The 12,568-nt window shown below is 36.4% G+C and overlaps 1 protein-coding gene across 1 annotated transcript in view; it reads left to right on the top strand.

Moving 5' to 3' along the window:
• Positions 1–12,568, top strand: part of USH2A (usherin) — a 1,033,591-nt gene that overhangs the window by 977,055 nt on the left and 43,968 nt on the right. Inside the window, exon 65 of the mRNA XM_069066041.1 lies at positions 10,952–11,161. Within this exon, the coding sequence (XP_068922142.1) occupies positions 10,952–11,161 (210 nt within the window). The remainder of the gene's footprint in view (positions 1–10,951; positions 11,162–12,568) is intronic.

The following is a 12,568-nucleotide window of genomic DNA, read 5'->3' on the forward strand; positions in this document are numbered from 1 at the left end:
TAGTAGTAGTAGTAGTAGTAGTAGTAGTAGTAGTAGTAGTAGTAGTAGTAGTAGTAGTAGAAAATGAAGGAAAAAAAGAACACATCATCATGTCAATATTAGTAATAAAGATAATAACAATTATATTAACTCATTTATATACAGTGTCCCCAAAAGTCATAGTGCAATTTTAAGCTACTAAGGCTTAAAATTATTAAGCTACTTAAGTTTAACTATTAACTATTTATTTAAACTATTAAAGCTTAAAATTGCACTAATTTTGGGTCATCTTATATAGCACTTTAAGATTTTCAAATTGGTTTTGTCCCAATAGCCCTAAGTGATAGGTAATGCGAATATTGTTGTCCCCATTTTAGAGCAGAGACATGAAGTAAATCCCCTACATTCATTCTGTAAAAACTCAGCCAGGATAATTCTGGGAGGAGAATAAGTGTCTTATATGTATATTTTCTTGCCCTTGAAAATCCATAGAGAAGTGCTTAGCTGAGTCCAAATCAAGACTGTACTGGCAAAAGTTAAGCAATTGGCTCCCCCACTCCCCCAAAAAAGTATATAGGATACATAATTAACTTTAATCTGCATTACTAATACTTTCTTGGGACTAGACCATAAGGCAGATAGTTAGGCCCTGATTTGTAGTTTGTGTGGATTCCAAGTTGTAGATAGTTACCATTAAAATTTAACAATCAGCTCTCCTGAGTAGGTTTGAGTTGGATTCACATATTCCTGTTCCAAACTGAAGAAAAGAAAACCAGTATGTCTCAGAGACACCTGGGGGAATTGCTTCTGAGAAGTGTAACAAAGAGGAGATACTTTATGAATCAGGGCCTGTCTTGAACTGTGGCCATTGTGATAAACACCATAATGTTTATTCCAGTAGTAAGACAGTCAAGTAAATACATGTACTGGATTTATTTGAATATCTGATTACACTACAGGTAATCCAAAGTAGAATTGTACATAAGTTATAACGTGGCTAGAAATTGAAAATGTATAGCTTTCATAATTATTTACTGGGTTTCCTGATTCAGCACCCCTTTAACATCTTCAAATGTAGCCACTGAAATTCAATCCATGGGTTTAATGCTATTTCAGATTCTGGGACTATCCTGACCCCTAAACATGGACAATATAAGAAACTCGTGACATGAATGGTTCAGTATCTAATTAGTCTTACCTTCTTGCTGCTAACCTGTCTCTGACCCAGCAACCCAAAGAAGGCAATATGGTTTAGTGGAAAGATTATTAGCCTGGGATTCAAGAAGCCCATGTTTTATTTTTGTACATCCCTTTGATAGGATTCACATAGAAAGGTTCTTGCTCTCTGCTGTTAAACTTTCTAACATGTGGTTTCAGCCTGGATTTCTCCATGTCACCTTTCAAACTCCCCTATGCACACCTCCCTAGACTTCTGTCTATGGATACTCATAGCTAAGACATATAGAGATCACTTACCCTACAACCCCAAGCTAGTCTACATAGTCTTTAGGCCTTGTTGTCCCTGATCTGGCTCATCATGTTTCCAACAAATCTGAAAGTTTGTTTTAGGGAGGTGCAGTCATGCTCTCTGGAGCTTTTTGTTACTTCCAGATGTTCCCAGATTCACAACAGGCCAAAACCTAGTCAACTGGACTAATTATTTCCATCTCGATATAATTTGGGCACCTTAGTGACAGATTCTTTTTGTTAAAATATTTTTTAAAAATAGAAACCACAACCACCACAACAACAAAAACATGAAATGATTATCCTTAAACAAAAAACGAGTAAGAATGAGCATAATTTGAGTTTGACATACCAGAAAACAGTTGACATCAGTTAAATAAACAAATCATTAGGTTGATAACAGAAACATCAACAGAGACATAGTCTACTGATTTGTAGGTCATTGATACTAGTTTGTTAATAGAGTCACAGCCAATAGTTTACATTGAGTTTAGTGTGTCACATCTACAAATAATGCCTGAGTTAGGAGAGAAACCTTAAAGCACCTTATATGTTCATCTGAAGCATTTGCCAAACTAAATTTGACTTTGAAATATGTTTGGGCATAAAACATACTGACAGATTCCTGAAATGCTGTTCTGTGGGAATAGGAGGGTTTAAAATCCCCGGTGGATTGGGATTGGAAAATTGTGCACTAAAAAAGGAAAAATTAAACTTGTTTCATGCAAAAAATTTGTCATGGGTATTACATAGGTTTGATCCATGAATAACTTCATATTTAATATTTGAAGCAAATATCACTGTTTTCAATTGTTTTTTCTCACATAAGCCCTGTTTACATTGCACATAGCTCTAGGTTTTCATAAAACACAGTTTGTGAATTTTCTGAAATCAATTTTATTGATATCTTTTCTTTTTACATTGCCTATATTTCTCAGTGTATCACCTCTTCCCGTCTCAGAGAGCCATCCGTTATGACAGAGTGAAAAAAAAGAAAAAAAATTTTCAGGAAAACCAACATGTCAAAGAATCTGATACTATATGCTTCATTCCACACCCATAGAACTATGGGTGCAAAAAAATATGGGTGAAGTTCCTTCTCACATCTCTCCTCTCCAGAACACATATGCAAACACTACTAAAGGGTGAGAATCACTGTTCTGTCTTAACGACACACTTTGGAAGTCTCATAACTCATAGTCATGAGTTTTTTGTTTTGTTTTGTTTTCCTTTTAACTCATCTTCACATTTACTACTGTATTGTAAATTATCATCTGAGGATGCCACAGACTGTGTTCAGACTAACTGCAATCTATGCAAATGACACTGTTCTCAATGAATATTTTCTGCTTTGGTGTTTTGATTTTTTTAAGTCAATAAAAAACAAAAGGTGAAAGGAAAAAAGGAGAACTGATTACATGAGTGTGAGTGATCATCCCCATTCTTATTTATTTTTCATTAGTAGTTCAGCTCTAGGGTATGGATTATAAAGCCTTGGTACTGAAATCTGACTTTTCTTTGAATACAGTCTTGGTTGTTTAAGATTCGTATTCTTTTCCATGTTGACTGAAAATGAAATACCAATTCTTCTTTTCTGTGGAAGTTCCTGCCCCATCTTGTTTGCGCTAAGCCCTTTCTGATTTATACCACATATACTATTAATAGATAACATTTATTTAATCCATTATTTATTAGAAGGTGACTAATTTTCTTTTTTCTTTTTTTTTTGGAGGGGCAGATGGGGTTAAGCGACTTGCCCAAGGTCACACGGCTAGTAAGTGTTAAGTGTCTGAGGCCGCATTTGAACTCAGGTCCTCCTGACTCCAGGTCCAGTGCTCTATTCATTGTGCCACCTAGCCACCCCAAGGTGACTAGTTTTTCACTTGAATTTTTTTTTCCTCTCCTAAACAGCAGCATATCAAAGTGAATTGAGGAAGCCTCAGATTCACAAAGTTCTGAGTCTGAGGCCCCTTTCTGACATATAATGCATGTGTGACCTTGGATAAGTCAACTGAACTTCTCTCCCCCAAGCAACTCCTTAAGCCTCAAAGCTGCAAAAAAATTGTCAGTTTGAATTTATAATAAGAATAACTAGCAATAACTAGAGTTTTAAGGCTTACAACCCACTGTTTATACGTTATCTCAGTTGATCCTCAGAAGAACCCTGAGTAGGTGTTGTTATTATCTCCATTTTACAAATGAAGCAACTAAAGCTGAGAAAGGTCAAGTTTGCCCAGAAAACAGCTGGAGATTGTCCTGACCAGTTCTCTGTACAAATGAAATTAAAGGTCCATTATTACCATCCTCTCCTTCCAAAATAAAGAGTTGTACTTGGTCATCTTAGCTCACCATAAACAAAATTATAGTGGAATTCCCTAAGTGGTCCTCTTCTTGTTTTCCTCAAGCATATAATCAAAATCCTGTGTTACTCTGGGTTTAGGGGTGATTTTATTGCTATAGGGGACTTTTTCTATCAATTCAGGCCAGAACTTTGTCTACAACTTTAATACCTAAGAGCTGCCTCTATCACTGAGAAGTTAAGGGATTCTTCCAGGGTCACATAGTCAGTATGTGTCAGAGGCAAGGCTTGAAAGTATCATAAATCAGTCATTCAACAAATATTTTAAGGGCTTATTATCTGCCAGGAATTGCCCTAAAGGCTGAAATATGAAAACAAAAGTCTCTAAAGTTGCTTACATTCTAAGGAATACGATAATATATGTATATATAAAACTATATAAAACAGGTTTATATATCTGTATGTATGTAGATATAGCTATATATCTATATGTATGTAGATATGTGTAGATATATATGTGCATGTATGTCTATATATAGATATATATAATATGTACACACACACATGAAAAATTCACGCAGAGTACATGCAAGTTAATATTAGAGGGGAAGCACTGTTCTGGAGGGGACCAGGAAAGACCTCTGGCAGAAGGTGGCACATGACCCACCTTCATGTTTCCTTGAAGGCAACATGAGATCCCCAGAGGTGGAGGGGAGAAGGGAGATCATTCTAGGAGCTACCAACAACCAGAGCCAAGGCCTCTACTATGGAGACAAACAATGCGTTATGACTGGAAAAGCAGCAAGGGGACAGATTGAGAAGAGCTTTAAATGTCAGAGGAATTGATATTTGATTGAAAGGTAGTAGGGGAGACTGGCATTTGTGGACTAGAGAATGGCAAGGTCAGATCTACACTTTGGAAAAGTCACTTTGGAAATTCTGTGGCAGATATATTGGAATGGTTAGAAACTTGGGATAGGAAGGCCAGTGAGAAGCTATTGCAGTAATCTAGGTGAGAAGTGATAAGGGCTTGAACTGAGGCAGTGGCTGGATGAGTAGAGAGAAGGGGACGTGTATGAGAAATATTGTGGGGACAGAAACATAAGATTTGGCAATGACTGTATGTGTAGGCCAAGTTGGAGTTCAGAGTAACACCACTGACGCAAACCTAAGTGACTAGAAGGATAGTGATATGCTTGACAGTAATATGAGAATTCATAAGAAGAGTGGGGAAGTGGGGATAATGTTTTATATTTATTGATTCTGGATTGTTTCTGGGACATCTGGGTTGAAATGTCTAATAAACAGTTGATGATACACAACTGGAATTCAGGAGTGATTAGGGGCTGGATATTGAAAGAAATGATTATTAATAACCAAGCACTAATAGGGTTGATGGTATCCAGGAGTTTTCCCTTTCTATTTCCTCATTTAAAGGCTAGGTCAAGGTTGCCTCTAAAGGACAGGACTGATGATGAGACTGGGTTAACATGCTGCCCAATCAGGGGCGGCTAGGTGGCACAGTGAATAGAGCACCAGCCCTGGAGTCAGGAGGACTTGAATTCAAATCTGACCTCAGACACTTAACACAAAAACTAGCCGTGTGACCTTGGGCAAGTTACTTAACCCCAAATTGTCCTCCAAAAAGCAAAAAATAAAAAAAAACATTCTGCCCAATCTTATGTGGACCTCCACCTAACTAGGAAATTTTATTTCTGATTAAATGATAAAGAGAATCTTATCTAGGTGAATTCCAAGCCATTGTTCAACTAGGTGGTGGGGGTGGAGGTAGATCTCTTTGTCTAGACTGTCCAAGGCAGATGTGGTCTGTGTGAAAATCAGTTCTTTGTCCAAGAGTGATGTGATAAGAGTCATGTTTCCCCCAGCTCCTTATTAGAATAAGGCTATTTCTCAGTATAATATTCATTCTCATTAATTGTTAACCAATCAGAATTTATTTCCACCTCTTGGGCACATCAACTCTCCAAGGGTATTGAAGGTCACTGACCTCAATTTATTGATTATTTGCTAGCCATAATTAATAAATCAATTGTTAATTTTCCCAAAACTATATCCCTTACATGTTTCATTCTTCTGCAGAAAGACACAAATTGAGGAGTAGAAATATCCCTCAGAAGCCTTCTCATCTAATCCTCTTATTTTATAGATGCTTCAGATGATTATGTCTGAATGTCCAGACATAAATCTTTCCTACTTCATCTGAGGCCATTCCTTAAACATCTTTAAAGGTTCTCAGTTCTTAGTCATACCCATTTCTTTTGCTACTTGGTTATCTGGAAGACATTAAATTACCTGGGGAGGCTTCCAGAGTGAAACAACTTGGTGGCATCTCCACCACCCTACCCTAATTATGTTTCCTGTCTCTGCCCAGGGTGAGAGGTTCAACCACTTAGAGGTGGAATAAAAAGTCCTGGGTTTGAATTATTTCTTTACTATCAACAGAAACAGTATTATGAAAGCTATATTTGCCAAAGGCAAATTCTTATATCTTTGGCAAATCCCTACTATACCACCCTGATCCTAAATTCCCTCATCGATAAGGCAGTTAGGTGATGTAGTGGATAGTGACAAGCCTGGAGTCAGGAAGACTCATCTTCCTGAGTTCTAATCTGGCCTCAGACACTTATCAGCTGTATGACCCTGAGCAAGTCACTTAACCTTATTTGCCTTAATTTCCCCATCTGTAAAATGAACTGGAAAAGGAAATGGCAAACCATTCAAGTATCACTGACAAGAAAAGCTCAAATGGAGTCATGAATAGTCAGACACAAATGAAAAATGATTCAATAACAAAAATTAACCAGAGAAAATAATACTCATGCTTTATGCCTCACAAGGTTGCTGTGAAAATTCAAATGAAATAATTCTTGTGACGTCCTTTAAAAGGCTCAAACTTATATATATATATATATATACATATATATATATATATATACATATATATATATGCCAGTTATCATCCTGTTGCCTACTGGTCTTTTTATTGGTCAAACTGCTGTCCTTTATGACCAGAAACAGCATGATAATAGTGGAAAGTGGTTTGAACTTGGAACCCAAAGACATAGGCTGAGACATACTACCTGTGTGACCTTGGAAAATAGTCACTTAACTTTTCTGGGCCTCAGTTTCCTAAATCAGCAAAATGAGGGCATTGAACTAGAAGGGATTCCTTGTAGTTTCATGATCCTATATAAAGTTTAAAGTTACATTCCTAGATTTATATTTTGGGGTTCTTTTTAAACAAACAGCATTTATGGTTCAATTCCTCTGCCTCCAGCCTTGCTAGAAATAATTACCTAGAAATACAATCAAGTATGACCTTGATCAAGTTCTATGGGCCTTGGTTTCTTCATAAGTAAAACAAAAGGGTTGGACTAGATTACTTCTGAGGACCCTTCCTTTTCTAAAGCTATGATCCTCTACCTCTTCCATCCCCCATGATTTGGGAGTAAGGAGATTTTCACTATTTAAACAAAATATTCAGGTTATTGATGAACATTTTTATTTTTTCAGATGGATATTTTAATGTCATAAAAACACAGTCTTTATGAATGCTTTATTGAAATCCACAGCCTCTCATTAATCTCATTCTAGCTTTCTCTCCACTCTAACTGCTATCCATTTTCACTGAAGCTCATGTAAATGCCCTGTTCCTATTTGCATATGCATGTTGATTTCTATGAGTGTTGTTTTGATCTCAAATTGAATGATTATTTTTTTTTTAAGAAAAGAAAATAGCAATGTGTTATGAAGGTCTTCCATCAAAGACAAAAGGACATTTGTTCCTGCGCATGCCCTGTTATTATACCCTAGTGGACAAAAATGTTCTTTTCCTATCTAGTTTTTTTGCTAGAAGTTCTATCAGTCTATAAAGATATATATATATATATATATATACATATATATGTATATATATATAATACATATTATCAGACAGGTAGGGGTCTCCATACTTTCCTGATCATGCTTTTCTATCAGTGAAGAATTTTTGAGTATACATGCATTTATTTATGTGTTTATTTATAAATTATGTATAATGCTACTGTGCTAATAATTATGCATGTCATAACATTTATACAATAGAAGTTTAAAAGGATTCAGTAAAGATGATCCTAGGGTCAGTATGGAACCATAAGAATTTACTGAGTGACATGGTTATATCTGTGCTTTAAGAAAATCATTTCTTAAACTGGTAACTGTGTGAAGAATAAATTAGAAGAGAGAAAGATGAGACAGCAAGACCAATTAGGATCTTATTTCAATAATCCAGGAGAAAGGAGATGATGTTCCGAACTGGGGTGGTAGCTATATGAGTAGCAATAAAATGCAAGAGATTCTGTGAAGGTAGAAATGATAAAATTAAGCAAATGATTGGATATGGGATAAGGAAGAGTGAGCATGATTTTGATGTAGAGACCAGTGGTTACTAGAAGGACGGTGGTGCCATGGACAGTAAAAGGAAAGTTCAGAAGAGAGGATGGGTTTGGGGAAAAGGCAGTGTAAGATCTTTAATATGGATGACAATTCATTCATGCCTATATGACACACTCTTTTCTACCCCAAATGAAAAGTGAGGAGTATCGAATGAAGTAACTGCTATGGAAGAAGATGATCTGCAGGGCAGAGTTGTGTATGCTGGGGGGGATGGGGGTGGTAAGGTGGGTTGGAGATGTTCCCAGTGGCAGCTTCACAGCAGCTATAGTGAGTACCCAGGTAGCAGTTAGGTTATAACTTCCTGGGGAGCTGACCATAGGCACATACTTGGAAAGGCTGAAAAAAGGAAACAAAAAAGAATGGACAGTGTTGCAGATAAAAGATAGGTGTGATTGTTTTGGAGCTAAGCCATGCCCTCCAAGCAATTGTCTGCATTCCCCTGGGAGTCATGACTTGGCTACCATTTTGTTATGAGATGTCACTGATGTAGAGATCTGGTTTTAAAGTTAGGAAGACTTGCTTTTAAAATATTTTATCTAATGCTTAATTATTGTGTAGCCCAAAGCAAGTTACTTTACTACTGTATTTACTCCCTGGGACTTATCTACTAGGCAAGAGACAAATCAAGATTGCTTTGCTGATGACAAGCTCTCATTCTCAGATTTATCCACATTAACAAAATCATACATCCTTCTCCTGTATATTTTTATGCATATATATGAATATGTATATATATACACAAATAAGTATATCTACAGTTATATAATAGATTACCATGCTATCAAGGCTCATTATTATTTGATTAATTAATTATTTTATTGTTATGTATTGTTGTTAATACTGATTATGCAATAATAATAATTATATTATTTGGATGGTACAAAGTATGTCCCCATACATATAGAAAATGAGGAATTGGGGCAGCTAGGTGGTGCAGTGAGTAGAGTGCCGGCCCTGGAGTCAGGAGGACCTGAGTTCAGATCCGGCCTCAGACACTTCACACACACACACACACACACACACACACACAAACCTAGCCGTGTGACCTTGGGCAAGTTACTTAAGCCCAGTTGCCCTCCAAAAAAGCAAAAAAAAAAAAATGAGGAATTACTTGACGTCTGAGAACTTAAGCACTGGCATTTTCTGCATCTGTGCCCTCTGGGACATATTGTACACAATGAGTCTACAGAAGGGATTTGTCCTTCCAACACTAATATTATAATGAGGTTGTATAGTATTTATAATTACATAACATTTTTAAGAATTGAAGGAAAAATTATGGCTCCAAAATGAAATCTAGCCCTTGAGACTGACAAAATGTTATATTTGACTTTACTGATGCCACTACTCCCATAAATAAATCGTTTCAGTTATGTCTGAACTCTCCATAATCTCATTTCAGGTTTTCTTGGCAAAGATACTGGAGTGGTTTGACATTTCCTTCTGAGGAAACTGAGGCAAATAGGGTTAAGTGACTTGCCCAGGATAACATAGCTAATAAGTGTCTGAGGCTAGATTTCAAGTCAGGAAGATGATTCTAGGGTATCATTATATCAGTATAAAATATTATCATTATTACTTGAACATGCTACTGGTGAATCTTTCTATCAGTGAGGAGTTTTTAGATAAATATATTTAAGCACCAGTCTGAAAACCACTGAATTAGAAACTAAGCTTTTCAGAAATTTCACTTCACTAAAGAATACTGTCCGCAGTGGATAGAAATATCCATTCTCAGATCAAATGAAATAACATACAGTGTTTTACAAACCCCAAAGCACTCTATAAGTGCTAGCTATCATAAATAGTGCTCTGGGAGGGAACAAAACTAATTTCAAATATTGATGATATTAAAAATGAATTAAAAAAGCTTTTGGTTCTTACTGCAAAAATTTTCACTGACAACTTCTCTCATATTTTTAATGCTTGATGTTCTTTGAACCTGCATGTTAGAAAATTGAAAGTGTTCCCTGAGTTTCTCCTTAAAAGCTTGGGGCAAACTATAAAAGAAAAAAACCAGTGGAGAAGACGTTGAATGAGAAAAAAATTTACTGAAGTTAGAATTGTTCAACATGAAAGCTTACTAAGGGATAATTATACTAAAAATCGCTCAGTCTTGTCGTATTGCCATTTAGATCTATCATCCTGATTGATCACTATGTAGTTGGCTATCATTGAGCCTAATTTAACCCTATACACTCACACATCCATCTACTCTGTCTATTGTACCTGACATTCTACAAATTACTTACTCATGCAAATGATGACCTAAGGCAACCTTTTAGGATATTCGTGTTTAATTATACAAATGATTTTTGATAAATAAGATTATGCATCCTTCCATATGTTTATTCCCTTCTTGATGAAAGGAAAATTTAATTTTCATGCAGATTTGGTGGGGACCATGTTTAATAACTGCTGAGTTTTATGTAGTCTGCAGATCCATCCAGTTGAGGGAAGCTGACAAAATCACTTGGCGTGGCTCTCTGAGACAGGCATTTTTTAATCAAGCTTAATTCAAGCTGCTGAATTTTGAATCAAGGATGCTTTGTGTTAGTATTTCCACTGAATAAAAAGAATAAAGTTCACTCAAAGTATGAGCATGCCGCTTGTCTTTGAACCTATAACTTGTCTATTATGCTGTTATTATATTGCTGATGCAATAACCCCAAAGTTTATGCTGTTCTCACTTTGTTTCAACTAAAGGGTGTTTTGTTTATGACTTTATGACTTGCCTGTTTTTCTTTGGAGGTCTGGTCCGGGAATTCAGCAGGAAAGACACACAGTAGCTGGGCACAATGTAAAACAGGCCCAGCTCCTCCAGAAGGCCTCCAAGCTCCAAAATTCCACGCTGTCTTCTCCACTCAAGCTGTGGTCAATATTAGCACTCCCCTGAAGCCCAATGGTATTGTGAGTCTTTACAGGCTGTTCTCTAACCACACCAGAGGGGCAGAGATGGTGGTGAGTATATGACACCTTTACTAGAAAACACCGTATAGGGAAAGCCCACATAAAGTTATCTTGGCCAACATATCTTTCACAATATCATTGTTAATACATCATAACTGGATCCCAGTATTTGCAATATCCATAAGCCTTTTGTTATAGAACTCATTGCCACCTGCAGTACTGTTTCACCTAATGTCTTGTTTTTTTGTTTGTTTTGTTTTTCCTGGACAAGGATGTATCTGTCTTGTGTTACTATTTTCCCTGCATATTGGTGCTATAGCATATTCTTCTCCATAGGCCTTTTTTCCCCTTCCTTCCATCTCTCTCTTTTCTTTCCTTCCTTCCTTCTTTCCTCTCTCCCTCCCTCTCTCCCCATCTTCCTTCCTTCCTTCCTTTTTTCTTTCCTCCTTCCTTCCTTCCTTTTTTTCTTTTTCTTGCCTCTAGTTTCAATTGCCATCTGCATAGTTAAGCAAGACCAATTTCTTTACTTAACTAAGTTTTTGTCTAGAAAGACAAAAATAATTCCCCAAGTCAAATTAAGTGTTTAGAAGTGTAAAAAAAACGTGAAAGTCATTAAAGTGAGATAAATTGAAGATAATACTAATAAATTAATGTATGAAAGTTCTCCTAATATGTTCAGAGGCCTGAACAGGTAAATCAAATAGGAGAAAACTCTACCTACTGGCAAAGCTATAAAAAATATAGACTTCTCAAAATCTAATATTTTATACCCATTTTTTATCCCTAATCTAATATTTTATCCCATTTTTCAAACTAAATTCAAAGGGGTGAAGTAACTTGGAATCATAGATTTAAAGTTGGAAGGGTCTTCATTAGCCATCTAGTCCAATCCACTTATTTTACAAATGAAGAAAGTAAGGCTCAGAAAAAAAGTTTTGGCAACATGCCCAAGGTCACAGGGCTAGTCAGCGTATGAGGCAGGAGCTGAACCAACATCTTCCTGACTCCAGATCCAACCCTGTGCCCACTAGAAGACGCTGCCTCTCAGGGCTTAGAATCAGAAGTGAACTTAGAGCCCACTTTAACTTCATTTTACAAAGAAGGAAATTGAGGCTCAGAGGAACTGAGTGCCCTGCCTAAAGTCAAACAGGTAGCAAGTTGAAGAATGGAAATTTTACTCCAAAAGCTCGTGGTTCTGAATCCATTGTTTTCTCAAGAACACCATAAGATTTTCTAGTTTACTAAGTGGCAGGGACAGGATTCACACACAGGACTCCTAGAACTCTGGCCAGAGCTCTTTCCATTCTAACTTTCACTATCAAAGCAGTACTTAGGGGGGTTGGAATATTGATCTCTCTAAATGCTTACCTTAATAAAAGAAAGAGTAGATCAATGAATTGGACATGCAACTAAAAAAAAACTAGAAAAACAATCAATTAAAAATCTTCATTTAAAAAC

This window comes from Petaurus breviceps, unplaced genomic scaffold, assembly GCF_028583685.1.
Source record: "Petaurus breviceps papuanus isolate PSGF00001 unplaced genomic scaffold, PetGlider_PUasm1.0 90702, whole genome shotgun sequence".
Taxonomy (NCBI): Eukaryota; Metazoa; Chordata; class Mammalia; order Diprotodontia; family Petauridae; genus Petaurus; species Petaurus breviceps.